The sequence below is a fragment of the Archocentrus centrarchus genome, chromosome 18 (genome assembly GCF_007364275.1).
Source record: "Archocentrus centrarchus isolate MPI-CPG fArcCen1 chromosome 18, fArcCen1, whole genome shotgun sequence".
Taxonomy (NCBI): Eukaryota; Metazoa; Chordata; class Actinopteri; order Cichliformes; family Cichlidae; genus Archocentrus; species Archocentrus centrarchus.
The window spans coordinates 5,480,420-5,497,012 of record NC_044363.1 but is presented as its reverse complement, the minus strand read 5'-3'; the positions used below and the strand labels follow the sequence as shown (position 1 = coordinate 5,497,012).

General features: G+C 43.0%; 1 protein-coding gene across 1 annotated transcript; it reads right to left on the bottom strand.

The window, feature by feature from the left end:
* Positions 1-2,948: 2,948 nt before the first annotated feature.
* On the bottom strand, positions 2,949-5,851 carry LOC115796612 (uncharacterized). The gene is made up of 5 exons (XM_030752977.1): positions 5,805-5,851; positions 5,460-5,520; positions 3,704-3,899; positions 3,379-3,624; positions 2,949-3,049 (listed from the first exon to the last, which is right to left on the bottom strand). The coding sequence occupies exons 1-5, from the start codon at positions 5,849-5,851 to the stop codon at positions 2,949-2,951; spliced, it is 651 nt and encodes a 216-aa protein (XP_030608837.1).
* Between the last annotated feature and the right edge of the window lie 10,742 nt (positions 5,852-16,593).

The window sequence follows — 16,593 nt, the reverse complement described above, 5'->3', positions numbered from 1 at the left end:
GGCCAACACCCCCAAAGTACCCCGTCACAGAACACAATCAAATCCCTTCTTCAAGACAATAAAACACACGTAGACTGTGTGAACAAACTCCCACATAGCCTTGAATATCCTTGATAAGATACAGAGCTAGTCCAGTGTTCCATAGCGAGGACAAAAATCACTTTGTTCCTCCTGGATCCAAGATTGGATTAATGAACAGACTCTCTTCTCCTGGACCCTAGAACAGACCTTCCTGAGGAAGGCTGAGGATCCTCCTGAAGGTGGAGCACATGCTCCAGTGCCTCTTTTTCCTCAGCAGACTCACCCAGGCTACCAATTCACTGGCAATGAACTGAATTTAGAACCTTGAGAAACTCAAGTTGAATCTCATCCACCTCAGGAGACTGTTGACCAGAGAATTTTTAACTGGACCAGTGACCAAAGCCACAATAATGGGTGGGTCATCCCAGTTTTCCTCAGACTTCATCTATGACTGGTGTGTCATCAGGGTTCAGGAGATCCATGGTGGAAATTAGATACAGAGACCAGCACAGTTTTTGTATCAGGCTGTAAACATGTTTATTTCTGCTGCAAAGTCAGACATTTTAATATGGGAGTCTGTGGGGGCTGATCCCCCTCACATGGACATTAGAGGTAGAGCAGTTTTTGGTACTGCAGCTTTGCCTTTATTTTTCAATCCCAAATGTTTTTGCTCAATTCCAGGTTCAAAATGATGCTCTGTAGTGACAGCGGTGTTGACATCATCAAATCCTTCCTCTGCCTGAGCAGATGGAGTGTTTTCCATTGAGATGGTCCCCCTCATGTCCTGCAAGAAAATGTCCCACAGCAGGACTGTGGAGTTCCCTGAGAGGTGTCTCTCAGCACCCCTCACAAGGATTCCAACAAAGTTGGGATTTTCAGTGCAGTAAGTGCAAATGGCAATAAGGACACATTCCCATCCGGGCTGAGCCCAGCTGGGTCCCCTGGCTTAAGGTCCAGCAACCAGGGGTTCACATCACACATCAGTGGTAGGAAGGACTACGATATGAGGAGAGAAAGTAACAATAAGTGTGCAGTGAGTACACAGCGCTGTGGACAGACAGAGTGAAGCCACATACTTTATTTGTTCTCTTTCTGACCATGTTTCAGTGGTTGAAGCAGAGACAGACTCAAACACCTGCAGATCATTTCCTCTCAGCTAAACCTCTGTCATCTACAACAAGAAACAACTCCAATCTGCAACATGATGAATGAAATCAATGTTTAAGGTGATTTAGTTTGATTTTTGAAAATCTTTTAAATCAAACGAGTTGCAGCCCCTTACCTCAGAGTTGGTTGAACTGTAAGTGAAGTCATCACACAGGTGCTGATGTTGCCTTCAGGTTCTGCTGTCAGCTGTATTTATTTATTTTGTAAATCTTTACCTCATGTTTTGGTTCAGTTTTACCATTTAACAACTATTTTTCTCCAACCAACAAGGAAATAGCTAATAATCAGTAGAGAAGAAACCACAACACTGACATCTAATCGCAGAGGAAGATGATGAGGAAATGGAGGGTTTTACTTGCTGTGAGCTGGTCTCAGTGTTGGTGTGATATCAGCGAGCAGCAGGATGGAGGAGTCGTCTCTGCTGTGTCTGCTCTGTAAGTTCACTCTGTGTTTTAACTCTCTGAATTAACCCGAGTTTAACTTTTCTTTAGTTCTGATCTCACTGCTGAGCTGCAGCATTACAGCCCCATTCCACAACAGTAAACCCTTCAGCAGACGTCTTATTACCTTCTGCAAAACTATTTTGCCCTCATTTGGAGGCCTTCCTCTAAGCTTTTATACAAATACTTTTAGTCTCCCTGGGTTAATGAAGATATAAAACCAGAAAAAATATGTTCTCAGTATTGACAGAGTTAAATCAATTTTCAGCATGCTGTAAGAGATGGTTATTCTGTGATTATCGTTAACATTTCTACTAATACCTTTTGTAACCACATCCTGGAACAGACACACAAAAAATCTCAGTTTATTGATCCTTTTGAAATTGAGAGCCTTAATTGAGCTTCATCAACAGTACAGTGGCAAACTCCCCAGGTTCACAAGAGTCTGTAAATTGTTTGATGTCTCTGAGCAAAAGCCAGTTTCTTCCAGCCCTCTGCATATTCCCTACTTGCCCACTCTGATAGCCAATCACAGATCCCACCATCCCACCTGGATTTCTCCACTGTCCCCCTCTTGCATAATAATTCTCATAATTAAAGCCTTATAGTTAAAACAGTGAAACTTTCCCTACTTGTCATACCTGCATCTGTGTCCACTGGCTTAGTGAATGTTAAGAGGAAGTGATGAGAAGGTTTAAGTTTTGCAGATGGAGTGCTGACATGGCATGAGCGTTAGCGTTATCGCACATCTAAACCTGATGGCTGCTCTTTGATGTGAATCTTAGAAACTGAGATCAGCAGCAGTTTGAGAGCCAATAACAGCCTCCTTCCTCTTTCTTTACCATTAAACTGTCACACAGTCAGTGTTCTTCTTTCATCCCCAGACACAAACACACAATCACATGGAAAGAAAACACTGACAGAAAAGACTTTTGACTTTACTTTAACTTGACTTCGTTGAATTTTTCCACAAATATCTGATCTAATAAACAATTGCAGGTTTCATTTAGAAGAAAATTTATATTGTACAAATCACTGATAGATATCCAAATCTGTACAGGAATGTTTGGTTTTTGTCAACATGAAAATGTACCACTGAGACACACAGAGACAGTATGAATAAAAAGAAGCTACTGTCAGCTGCCACAGTGAATAGTTCCCCATTTGATTTAGAAGAACTTTATGATTTCTGCCCTTCCTGACACAACCTGAAAGGGGATTAATTTCTCTGGCACGACTCAAACCACCGACAGTATGATTAAAAAATGCAAAATTTAACTGAATTTTTGATAAACATGGCTTTTAAACATGAGCTCTGTTTCAGATGTGATGCTCTGTGGTGACATCATCATAGTAATCATCAAATCCCTGCTCACCCTGGCCTGGATGCATACTTATCATGGAGGCATGTTGGCTGTTTTCTGTAAAAAACAAAAAAAACAAAAAAAGAAATAAAAAAAAAGATGGAGTTCAGACAGAGAGAGGAGTTAATCATCAGCATATCGATTGCTCAGTGAATGAGTCTAAGCATTACCTGTGTCTCTGTGCAGATATAAAGACACCATGAGAAGAGTGGTGATGAAGTATGGACAGAAAAACACCAGGTGAAGGACCAGTCTGGAAACAGACAAGGGTGATGTTGCAGTTTTAGGTGGGACTGGGTTTGAATGTCTACCTGCAGAGAGAACCTCACCTGTTCAGGTGAATGTGTGGATGAAATAAGAGGTGAAATCAGAGTGAAGCTCCTCACCTGTGACAGAGATCCAGCTGGATGGAGACTCTCCATGACCGCTGATGTCACACTTGTAGAGGCCTTCATCAGACCTGGAAACATGCTGGATGGTCATGTGACCTGTAGGCTGCTTCCTGATGAGGGAGCCATCTTTATAGAAAGCAGCTGGGAGGTTGGAGGGAGTGGTCTTTGTTTGACAGAGCAGAGTGACGTCATCTCCCTCCATCACAGGGAGGACAGGACTCTGCAGGATCACTGATCCACCTCAACACAGAGACAAACTACAGCATTTCATCCATTTACACACAGCTTCATCAACACTAACTCCACACACTCAGCTTACCAGAGACTGTGAGGTTAACCATGTTACTGATGGCACCCTCTCTGGACTCACACCAGTAAACTCCACTTTCCAATGGATCAATGTAGCTGATGTTACAGGAAGAACCAGCTGGTTTTCCCCACCCATCTCCACACTGAGTCCTCTGCTTTTTGCTCGTGTTTCTCCTCAGAGTCCATCCAGCAGAGCTGTCGTCCTCCTCACAGCTCAGAGACACAAAATCATATTCAAAAAGCTGAGAGCTGCTGGGACTCACAGTCAGACGAGCTGCGAAGAAGAACCAGGATAATACAGGAATAAAGGATATCCATATTTTCTGATAATAAAACACATTTTACAAACAGTGAACTTCTCATGCCCTCAGCTGACCTTTATGGTCCTGAACTGCTTGGTTGTGTCTATCTACACCATTAAGAGCTTCTCCTCCAAGTGGGTCAAATAATATTTTGCTCACTTTGATCCTGCAATATGCTTCAATAAAGGAAAAACTGCTACCCGGTTTGGTCTACAGAAAGTTTCTGTTCAAATGTTGCCAATTTTTCTCTCCTTTTTTTCTTTGTTGCCAGGGTGATGAAGAATCTCACCAACATACACACTGCAGACATGAAACATTCTTCCTGTAGAAATAAACGAGTTTAAAAATTGGACAAACTAATGAAAAAAAGGATACTTCATGTCTTTCAACATGAACAAATGGATGAATTTTTGTAGCCATTTGACATTCTTCCTGTCAGAGTGATTCAGGTTTAAAGTGTGACAGAAGAAGGTTACTGACCTTGGTTTGTGCTACAGCTCAGCAGTGAGATCAGAACTAAAGAGAAATTAAACTCAGGTCAGAGTTTCACATTCAACAAGACAGCAGAGCCATGAAAACACAGAGTGAACTTACAGAGCAGACACAGCAGGACGATTCCTCCATCCTGCTGCTCACTGACATCACACCAACACTGAGACCAGCTCACAGCAAGTAAAACCCTCCTCTTCCTCCTCCTCTTCCTCTGTGATCGGGTGTCAGTGTTGTGGTTTTCTCTCTACTGATCATATGTTGAACGTTTGTTTGGTACAAAAAAACATGAAAATATCATTTTCAAGGGATTAAAACTGAACCAAACATGCTTAAACATGAACAGCAACAAAATCTACAACTGACAGCAGAACCTGAAGGCACGTCAGCATGCTTATGATGACTTCACTTGTAGTCTGACCATCTTTGAGGTGAGGAGTTGCCAACTCTTTTGATTTAAAAGAGTATCAAAAATAAAACTTGATAGTTATATGACGTACTGAGTTTATTAAAGATGAAAACGTTGTTGATGGCAGTGGTTTACCTGAGAGGAAGTGATCTGCAGGTGTTTAGTCTCTCTCTGCTTCAGCCACTTAAATGTGGTCAGAGAGAGGAGAAATAAACATTGTGGCTGCATGCTGTCTGTCCACAGAGCAGTGTGGTCAATGCACACTGGTTTCTGCAAATCCTCAGTCACCTTTTAGTGCGTATGTAACCTTTCGAGAATGCAGCTGTCCAGGCTGCAAGAATCTATTAGTCTGATCCATTGGACTAGCCAAAGTATACACTATTAGGGTTACTTCTCCTAGATCTGTAGGAGATTGGTGATGGCATGTACATTCTTACTTTCTCTCCTCATGTCTTAGTACCTCCCACCAGTAATGTGTCATGTGAGCACCTGGCAAGTACCTGGCAGTTGGCCCTTAGCCCATGAGGCCAGACTGGGGTCCGCTCATTTGAACCACATGAACTAACCTTCCTGTTGGCCAGCCTGCCCCATGCTTTGTGGATAGGTGCAGTGACTTCTGAACTGAAACTAAGAAACAGGATTTGGGAAAAATGAAGACACAACTGAAGAATCTCATTGTACATCCTGTATAATGACAATAAAGCATTCTATTCTATTCTAAGATCCAGAAGCTGCAGTTCCTCTATTGTCCACTTGAGGCCGGCTCTCAAAGTGAGTCAGTCCCCATAGATTCCCATATTCAAATGTCCAACTTTACAGCAGAAATAAACATGTTTACTGCATGCTACAAAAACTGTGTTGGTCTCTGTAGCTAATTTTCACTGTGGGTTTTCTGAAGACCACTGATGCACCCTCTGTAGAGGAAGTCTGAGGACAGTTTGGATGACCTGTCTCTCATTGTGGCTTACATCATCAGCCCAGTTAAAATACTCTCTGATCACCTGACCTCTGAGGTGGATGAAATACACCACAGGTTTCTCACGGCTCTGGATGTTGTGGAGCTATCTTGGTTGACACTTTTTTGCAACACTTGAATGCTGGAAGGTGGCAACATTGCCTATAAGAAATGGTAGACTGGGTGATAGTTCCCATTTTGTAAGAGGCCTTGTCGGTGACATTTTCTTAGGGTCTTGATGTTCTTTCTGGCCGAAGATTCAAACTCAATTAAACCCAAAATATCCAAAAACTCACTGGGACGAGCAGGTACCAGTGCAGGCTGTTCATTAAACATATTAGTTACACAGAACACAAACAAAAACCAAGATACAGACAGTAACATAGTTAAGACTGAGATGCACACACAGACAGACAGAGAGAAGAAAGAAGAGAAGAGGGAAACACAGAGACAGAGAAAGATGCTGAAAGGAAAGGAAAAAAGAGAGGACAGGAAAGAGAAGAGCACACAGAGAGAGGTCCAGTGAGACAAAGAGTGGCAAACATTTTATATCCTAAAGATGGTAACTGCCCACTTGCCTTTGACCCCTCCTAATTTAAATAAAGTCTTAACCCATGAAACTTGAATCCCAACCAATTGTCTTTTGGTTACACCACGCCCACTCTTGAGTCACATGCTCAAGGCCACACATCACAGGGGTATCTCATGGTTTAAGACAGTTCAGACAGGTATCACAAATGATGAACATTTCCACTCAAACATCTTCTAGAACAACATTGTTAGTGCCACCACACTTGGCCAAGTCTTATCTCTTCCCCTTCCTGGCCAGAAGAGCGCGAGGGTGGAGGCCTGCTGAACTCCAGTTTAAGAGCGCACCTGTCACCTGTCACCTATCACCTGGCACCTATCAATGCTAAAATACAAATTTAGATTACAAGCGTCAAGGAGAACTGTGCTCACTCAAGCAACTTCCCAAAAGCCTCAAACACGCACTCAAAATGAAACAAGTCTCACCCTCACCCCAGTGCCCCAGAGATGTGGTTTATGGTGTGGTTTATAACTGGGCTTTCTGAAAATACCCAGATCAGTAGTGGGCAGTGACCAACAGAACAAGATTGTGGATACAACTAGCAGAAATGAGCTTCCTCTGAAGGGTGGTTGGCTTCTCCCTTAAAGATAGGGTGAGGAGTGCAGTCCTTTGGGAGGGGCACCTCTTTGGTGACATGTACCAGGCATGTCCTACTGGGAGCAGGCTGCAGGGCAGAGAGAGAGAGAGAGAGAGAGAGAGAGAGAAGGGACAGAAAAACAGCAAGTCTGTCCGGGGAACAAGGACCATGACAGCCTCAGGGTCTCCCCTAGATGAGCTGGAGGAGTTGGCTGAGGATGAGTGGATGCTGACCCTCATGTGTTTGAAAGAAAACTGTAATTTCCGCTTCAGACAGGAAGTGTATCGTCATATTAATATGCTGAAGCCATATCCTGGAGTGTCAAGTGGGGGGGGTTGCGTCGTCCCAGTGATGTCTGGCTTTCTGGTGCAGTTTTTATTCAAGATTCAAAATCTTTTAGTGTTGTCATACAAGCATCTGTCATGAAAAATCATCTGTGATATAAAATCCATCTCGTGGCACCTTTTAGGGGCCATCTTCATGTGGAGAAGTGTTACATCATTCTTCCTGATTACCTGACTGGCTGTGAACCTCGTGGTTCGGCGCATGGAGTTGTGTTCATTGATGGTGTTTGAGGCAGCTGTAACAGTCAAAGGAAAATCAAGCTAAATGTGTTTTTTCTCAGTGTTTAGTCACCATGATGATGTGTCTGTGTGTTTAGTATTTCTGTTGTCAAACCAAAGTGTTGTATGTGAGTTGCACCACATCAAGTTCACTGGCCCTCTGATGTGTAATAATAGGGACTTAAATCAGCTCTCAAACTGCTGCTGATCTCGGTTTCCTCTAAAGATTCATGTCCAAGAGTAATTCACAGTTTTAGATCTGTGTCAGCACTCACACTTACTCCATCTGGAAACTGGAAACTTCACAGCACTTCCTGTTTACGTGAAACCTGCTGCGATGATTCTCATTAATCTCACACTTGTTAACTTGAAGTACTGACTGCAAATGATTCCTTCTAGTTTGAATCATGTTCATGTTTTACTGACATTAAAGAGAGTTTGTGATGTGTGAGGTGTGTTTAGCTCGGTCTTTGCTCCGCACTGATGTGGCTTATTAGAAGTAGGATTTTCCAAACATCAACAATTAACTATTCACTTCTCTGAAAATAGTTTCACTATTTGTCTTTCTGACCACATGTGGTAAAAACAGAGAAGCTGTTAGAGGAGCAGAAACAAAAAGACCTCCAGCTCACTTCCTTTGAGCTGAGCTGCTGTCAAAAACAGGAAGATCAAATTTTACATTCAAAATCGTCCTCGTCTCTGACAGCTTCACAGAAAACTCCTCCATCATCTTGATGAAAGGATCGACTTTATGTCAGGATGGAGGAAACATCTCTGCTGTGGCTGCTCTGTAAGTTCACTCTGTGTCTGTTTCTAGAAGCTGATGAAAGATATAAAAGCAAACAACAACAGTCCTCTGCAGCTGGTTTTTAGGGATGTTTGGCTCTAACATGAATCTTCTTCACATGTTCAAAGTGTGATTTATGAATTCAACAGTCTTCCTCCTTCCTGCTCTGATTGTGCTTCAGTATTTTCTCACAGTAACCACAGAGATGCTGTCTGCTCTGCTCTCTGATCACTTCACTCTAAACTGACCTCAGACTCATTTCTCTTTAGTTCTCACTTCACTGCTGAGCTGCAGCACAAACCAAGGTCAGTAACTTCATCCTGTCAGTCTGAAATTCTCTGATTGCATCCAACAAACTCTGATTTGGTTTGACTTTGTGTTTGGAGGTCTCCTCTCTGTGATACTCTGGTAGCTTTTTTTAATGTGGACAGAAATGCAAAGGATCACTTGTTGGAATTGTTGTATGAAACTTTATTTTGGTTGCTATGAATTATCATATCTCCTGTTTTTATAAGTTGATAATTTGTTTTCTATGTTATATTGTTGTTTCTTTTACCTTGATAGGGATCGCACACACACACACACATGCACACATACATGTGTACCACGTATACGTATACCATGTTATACCATGTTGTAACCTGAGCTTTGTGTAAACACATGTGATTTGACTATGTGAGCAAGTGAAATAAAACAGCTGCGAAGGAGGCCGTCCCTCTGAGATCTTTTCCTCTTTGTTTGGAGAGAGCTCAGAGGACGGTTTCCCCTTGCTGCAAGTAAAAATAAGAGTTGTGTGTTTTGTTCCATGTTTTATAAAATGATCTGAACCTGTCATCACTGTTGTATCATTTCCGCTCTCACAGCTCCTCTGACTGTGAGTCCCAGCAGCTCTCAGTTCTTTGAAGGAGACTTTGTGTCTCTGAGCTGTGAGGAGGACGACAGCTCTGCTGGATGGACTCTGAGGAGAAACACAAGCAAACAACAGAGAAATCAATGTGGAGAGTCTGGATTTGGAAAACCAGCTGGTTCTTCCTGTACCATCAGCTACACTGACCCACAGGACAGTGGAGTTTACTGGTGTGAGTCCAGAGAGGGTGCCATCAGTAACATGGTTAACCTCACAGTCTCTGGTAAGCTGAGTGTGTGGAGTTAGTGTTGATGAAGCTGTGTGTAAATGGATGAAATGCTGTAGTTTGTCTCTGTGTTGAGGTGGATCAGTGATCCTGCAGAGTCCTGTCCTCCCTGTGATGGAGGGAGATGACGTCACTCTGCTCTGTCAAACAAAGACCACTCCCTCCAACCTCCCAGCTGCTTTCTATAAAGATGGCTCCCTCATCAGGAAGCAGCCTACAGGTCACATGACCATCCAGCATGTTTCCAGGTCTGATGAAGGCCTCTACAAGTGTGACATCAGCGGTCATGGAGAGTCTTTATCCAGCTGGATCACTGTCACAGGTGAGGAGCTTCACTCTGATTTCACCACTTACTGCATCCACATATTCACCTGAACAGGTGGGATTCTCTCTGCAGGTAGACCTGCAACGACAGCTCCACCCACAATCACACCACCTGCCTCAGCATCGCCCCCTGAGTGCAGTTCCCTCTGCTTTGCATCCAGAGTGGTCCTCCACCTGGTGGTGTTGTTTTTATGCTTCATCTCCATTCTCCGGATGGTGTCTTTTTATCAACACAGAGCCACAGGTAACACTCTGAATCATTCTCTGTCTGAACTCTTCATGTGTTAATTGCTGACACATTTTCTACATTTTCCAGGAAATGGCGTTCATGTATCCACGGTAAAGACCCCAGAAGCTGAGGCTGAGCAGGGACTGGAGGATACCTGTGATAATGTCACCACAGAGCATCAGGTCTGAAGCAGAGCTAATGTTCAGCTGATGGAAAGTCCTGTCACATTTCATATTTCTTATGAATGCTTCTGTTGTGTCTCTGTGGGTCTCCCTAACTTTGTCCTCTCCCCTCTGTTGTGGAGATCATTTGAATAAATGGACTCTGATGCTCATCTCTGGTTGTTTTTATATGTAAACAAACAGCACATATTCCAGTTATCATGTTCTGTGTGTGTATCACAGCAGCTCTGTAACAAATCTTTTGAACAAAGACGTCAGCTTACATCTAAATTAAACCTGCAGCTGGTTTCAGATCAGATATCTGATGAAAATGTTGCAAAGTTACATCATCTTCTGTTTTATTTTGGTAGTTTACGTCTTCCTCTTCTTCCTGATCAGCTGACTGGCTTGAGTGGAGTCCTAATGTGATGGCGCCAAGAAGCAGGCAAATCTGCATCATTGCAGGAAATCATTTCACAGATTAATCTCAGACTTTGTGTGTGTGTGAATGAAATTCATGTTCATCAAATTTCTACTTTTTACCATCATGAGAAACATAAACCTCTGTAGTGACACCGCCAACATTAAAGTCCATGTTGTGCACTCACTGGTATCAGTGTGGTCCACAGTGGACTCTGACCCTAACATCTTGTGCTGTGGAACCATGCAGGAGTCATTGGGGTTCAGTCCTGCAGAGTTGGCTGCACTGTCAGGGGTCCTTTTAAGTTACAGCATGAGCAGCCGATTTTGATAGCAGCTCCATCATGTCTGTGAAGTAACTAAACAGGTCATGGCAAAGTGTCAGTTTAAAATCATGAAAGGTGGTGTGGTTTTCAGCCTGTGGACACACAACTGAGCATTCTCAAAATACTAGGATCAGCATGCTGACTGAAAGTAATAGAAAATAACAAGATTGTGGACACAAGCGGCAGAAATGAGCTTCCTCCGCAGGGTGGCTGGCCTCTCCCTTAGAGATAGGGTAAGGAGTGCAGTCCTTTGGGAGGGGCTCAGAGTACAGCCACTGCTCCTCCATAGCAAAAGGAGCCAGCTGAGGCCGTTCGGGCATCTGCTTGGTGAGGCATGCCAGGCATGTCCTACTGGGAGGACGCCCCCGGGGGCAGATCCAGGATAAAAAGGGCAAGGTGGACAAAGCTGGCCTTAACATTGATAGGTGTTAGCCTTTTTTTCGCTGTCACTGTCAGTTACACAGTTACCCTTGTTTAATCATCTTTTTGTCTACGATGGCAACAAAAGTTTTTAAAATGATCTTCATGTTTTATTCAGTAAGACTTGAAACCAACAACTGAGACCATGAACTTGTCACACTTTAATGTCCAGTCTTTGGTGTTCATGTCTGCACATGAAAAGTTCAGAGAACTAGAAACATAGAACAACAAACATAGAAACAGTTACAGTAATGAGACAACTGTGTACATATAAGAATATAAATACAAGTATAAATAGATAAAACAAATAAATGCAGTGTTCAATACATTGATTGTCAGGCTCGTTTCCTTATACACAGAAGCTAAATAAGAATTGAGATTATTTTTCTTAGAGTAAAAGTACTTATGAAACATCATCTCAATCAGTTATGATTAAGAATCAGTAGTAGTAGCAAGTTACTCGAGGCTAACCAGTGTCAACGGTGTGCTTCCCTGTGCAGCTGTTTAGTTAAAAGTCTGTGCAGTTTTCATTCAGGTGTTTCAGAGATTTCAGTAAAATAGACTCAATAAAAATTTCTATATTATGCAATACTTCATCTATAAATATTAAAATTTAACAAACAGCACTTTGGGATCATAAGCACTTGACTGAGGATCGTTGCCTGTTCAATGCCCTCTATCTTCCTCCATGTTGAGGTGACGGAAGAGTAGCAGCAGGGCTTTTTAAATTGGCATCTATTCAGCTGGAGTCTGGTATGGTTTGTCTTTAAACCTGTAGATCATAAACGCAGCAGCAACAGCAGCAGCCAGCACACCCAGAACTGACAGACCAGCTATCAGTCCAACAGATCCTCCTGGTTCACCTGCAGGTGAGAAACAGGTGTGAGGTGTCAGCTTTAAAGCTTCAAAGTGTGTCCCAAACCAATCGATCACATCACAGTGGTTACATGCATCTTTTATATACAGTCTATGGATCTGCTAATAGATTAGAAAACTGATCAGTCTGTCAGAGACTTCACAATCAAGAAGATGAATTTTGCTTTGATCTGGACAAAAACTCTCCACCATTCAGAGACAGTTACACCTTGGATCCAGTTTAAACACACACACCTCTGATGGGCAGCTGCTACAGCACTGACCACAACAATAAATATATTCACTTTTAAATTCAGCAGAATAACAGTCCGCTCTTTCCCATGATGCCAATCAACTTATTCTCATAATTAGAAAAAAAAATCTATTTCTTATGGTATGAACTGTTCCTCTGAGCCTTTCATAATATGATGTATGTATCCCAACATCCATCCATCTTTTGCTGCTTCTCAGGGCCGCAGGGGCATCAGTCTAAGCAGAGATAACCCAGAGACTTCCCTCTCCTCGCCCACCTCCTCCGCTTTTCTGGGGGTTTCGTAGGCAGCCAAGAGATGTAATCTCTCCAGTGTGTCCCAGGCCTGGACCTGGGACACACTGGTAGGTCATACCTGGATCATCTCACCCAGTAGGTGCCCAGGAAGCATCCCAATCAGATGCCTGAACCACCTCAACTGGCTCCTTTCGATGTGGAGGAGCAACATCTCTACTCTGAGCCCCTCTCGAGTGACTTTTGGTCACTGCATTGGTTGTAGTTTTATCACGATGGTGGAGGGGTGCAGGACAGCTGCACTCTTCAGGAAGTAAACAAATAATTAAAAATTGGACTTTTTTTATTTTTCAGGACACTGAATGTTTACACACCAGCAGCTGTGACGTCACTTTTGGCTTAAAGATGCCCTTTGTGAGGGTGACAATGGTGAGCATTTCAGCTTTCAGAGGAAGTTCATAGCTCCCTCTTCACCACAACAGACCGGCACAGCCTCACCAATCTGTCTGTCAACAAGACCCTGAGACACTCGAAGTCTTGCACTTGGGCCAACAGTTCATTCCCCACCCTTTTTTGATCCCACCTTCTTAATGCTCGGCTGTGAGCCGCCCCAGTACAAGCTGGAAGTCACTGCTTGATGAAGCCAAAAGAACCACATCAACCGCAAAACATCTGTGAGGTGATCAGGCTGACAAAAATCCCATCCATGAATATTATGAACGAAATCAGCCTGGTTTGCCATACATTTACCATGTAATTGGTCTGAATTTAAAGTGTCATTTTTACGCCCCCCCCCCCCAAAAAAAACTGGTTCCTCATGGTGCTTAAAAATCTAGGCACAACAGAACAGGTACCACAGTTTTAAAGCAAAGAACTGAGTACCTTTAAGAAGATTTTATCAAACCAGCTACCACAAAGAAACAACAACCAGGAAGCAGCTTCACCTCTGATCACAGACACACTGAACTCTGCTCACTCACCTGGAGGAGAAACTCTCAGGTAGATGCTGTTGATAAGCATCATAAGTTCTCCCTCTGTCTGAGTGACATGACACTCATATGTTCCAGTGTCATTAATTGCCACATCCTTCAGAACCAAAGACAGGTCTCCATCCTTCATCTGTCTGTCCTGCAGATCCACCCGGTTCACAAAAGAGGGATGCTGGTAATCTGGATCATACTGCTCATCCCGGTAACAAATAACATATTCTGGCTGCAGGTCAGCTCTGCGCCACTCTGCAGCTACAATGGCTTTGTTGCTGTTAGCAGCTTGACATGGCAGAGTGATGCTCTGTCCGCACTCGGCTGGGATGATGTTCTGGTCTGAAAGAAGAAACAAAACAGAGCAGAGCGGTTAAAAAGATCAAACACTGACTCTGTAAAAGGGCGCAGCTACACTTTTTCATTTTTCCACACCACCCTGTTAAGCAATGACAACAGTCACACCATCTATTCTTAAAAATTATTTCCACATCTATCTCAATTTGTACAGTTCAACATTAAAGGATGCCAGTAGGCAACTCAAGGAGCTCATAAACTCAGTAATATTTACTCCAATGAGCACAAAAAAAAACACTTCAGGTTTTCTCTCATTTTACTTTGTTAGCATGAATACACTTGCTATCGCTTTTGTGCAATGACCACTGGGACAAACTGGCACCAGGGGTGAAAGTAAGCCGGTACGGTCCGGTACTGCTTACCACTAAAAGATTCTGCGCTGGTACGCAGTACCAGCAAAAGTTGGAGCGGCTGTCTGCTGTAAAGGCGTCATTCAGAACCGGTTACGGCTGTACTTTGGGTCAGGATAGATCCGCTAGCAATAATCAGCCTAAAACACGACTTTATCAGTTAATAAATTGCTTTTTTTTCTCATTTCAAATTGTTTCTGAACTGTTCGTGCTGTGCCGGAGCCTCAAGTCTCTACCTTCTCTCCCCTCAGAGGTCGAAGACAGCCACGTCCCGTCAGCGGAACAGATGCAGTGCATTTTATATGGCAGGCTAGACCCTCCTATTTTGATTGACACCTCGTTCGGCCAATCGGCCATGTAATTGGCTGCACCAAAATCAACCGAAACCGGTCTTTAAGCATACCTGTCAAGTCTCCCGTTTTGGCCAGGAAATTCACGTATTTTTCCCGTATTTTCAGTTTTCAATTTTTTTAAAGCATTCCTGTGCCGCTCCAAACTGAATAGTTACTTTCACTAGGTTAGTGCCAACAGCTGGAACAACCCCGTATTAAACAATACTGGACAAAATTGATCTAGGTAATGTGGGTCTATGAAATGCATTAAAGTTATTAAGTTATTTCATAAAGTTTATTTGTAGTTCTAAACATATTTATGGTGTTTTTTTTCTTCACTTTTTGTCTCTCCAAAGATGTTTTTCCTCTCTTCTGCAGCCTCGATTGCAACTACAGTACATCCAAATGGACAATTATGCAAATTAGGCGATGACGTCATTTAGTGACCTATTTTCAGGGGAAATTTTCCGTATTTTTAAATACAAAACTTGACAGGTATGTCTTTAAGTCCGACGTCGCTTCTGGGTCCAGAGGCCCATAAACGGCTGTCCATTTATGGCAGCCTGGTCACTGTTCACTATTACATTCAGATCGGTCAAAACAACGAGTGACACAGCATTGCTGAGTATTGAACACAGGAGAGTTTGGACCCGGAAATGGAATTCTACGTCATCACTTAAAGACCGGAAAACTACGTGACACCCCCTAGTTATTACTGGCTCTTGAGAACCCATTTCTTAATATGATTGGCCGAATAAGGTGTCAATCAAAATGGGAGGGTCTAGCCTTTCAAATAAAATGCACTACATCCCGAAGGACAGGACACTGCCAGTTAACAGGCAACGACAGGGGTTTTCCAGAGCCAATAACAACCAGAGGGCAAAGTTTTTTCAGGTGATTTTGGTTCGGCCAGTTAACAGGTTAAAACGTTCACCGCTATGTTTAATGTTGGTCTGCTTTTTACAAACTCTCAATTAAAAGCAAAGAGAGATTAACTAATCGTGTTTCATGTTATTCTGCTCAATTTCAACAACACAGCACAGCTCAAAAACACTGCTTATGACCAGAGATTTCATTTACGCTACATGAAAGCGCATTCAGCTCCAAAACACAGTGGTTTTCAAGAGGATTGAGGTTTGTGAAAGTTTGGTGGTTATTTCTGTCCAGAAGTTTTGTATTGTGGACAGAGCCAGAATGCGTGGAGGTGGTCATCAGCTGTGTTAAGTGTGCAAACCTCTCAGTTCCTTAACAACAAAAATATATTCCACATTGTCAACTTCTAATTTCTGCCTCATCCAGGCAGAAATTTTACTACCTTTTACTACCCCGCGGAAACCATATAGTCAGGTGATTCATTTCGAGAATGAAGCAGTTAGTGCTTCGGACGTCATATGTCACGTGATTTTTTTCGCCCTGAAGCAAGCTTCCAAACAGTGGTCCTATGGAGTTGTAAGCCCAGGGTTCGAAGCACGTATCGAAGCTTCGGTTTCAAACTCTCATCACTAACTGATCCGCTGAGATTGCGCTCACTGACAGCACTGACTCTCTCTCTCTCTCTCTCTCACACACACACACACACACACACACACACACACACACACACACACACACACACACACACACACACGAGTCATTTCATATCAACAATGACTCACCCGAAAAGCCCGGCGAGGCAGCTGAGAGAGCGATGATGCATGGTAACATGTGATCCATTCTGAATGAGTTCTTTAACGTTACCTTAGGTGTTACCTGAACGCCGTCGCTTTAATAAATGCACACATGTATAAAACGCACGCGGAACCGAGCACGTGGTTACAGCTAAACCGGCGACGCGTAG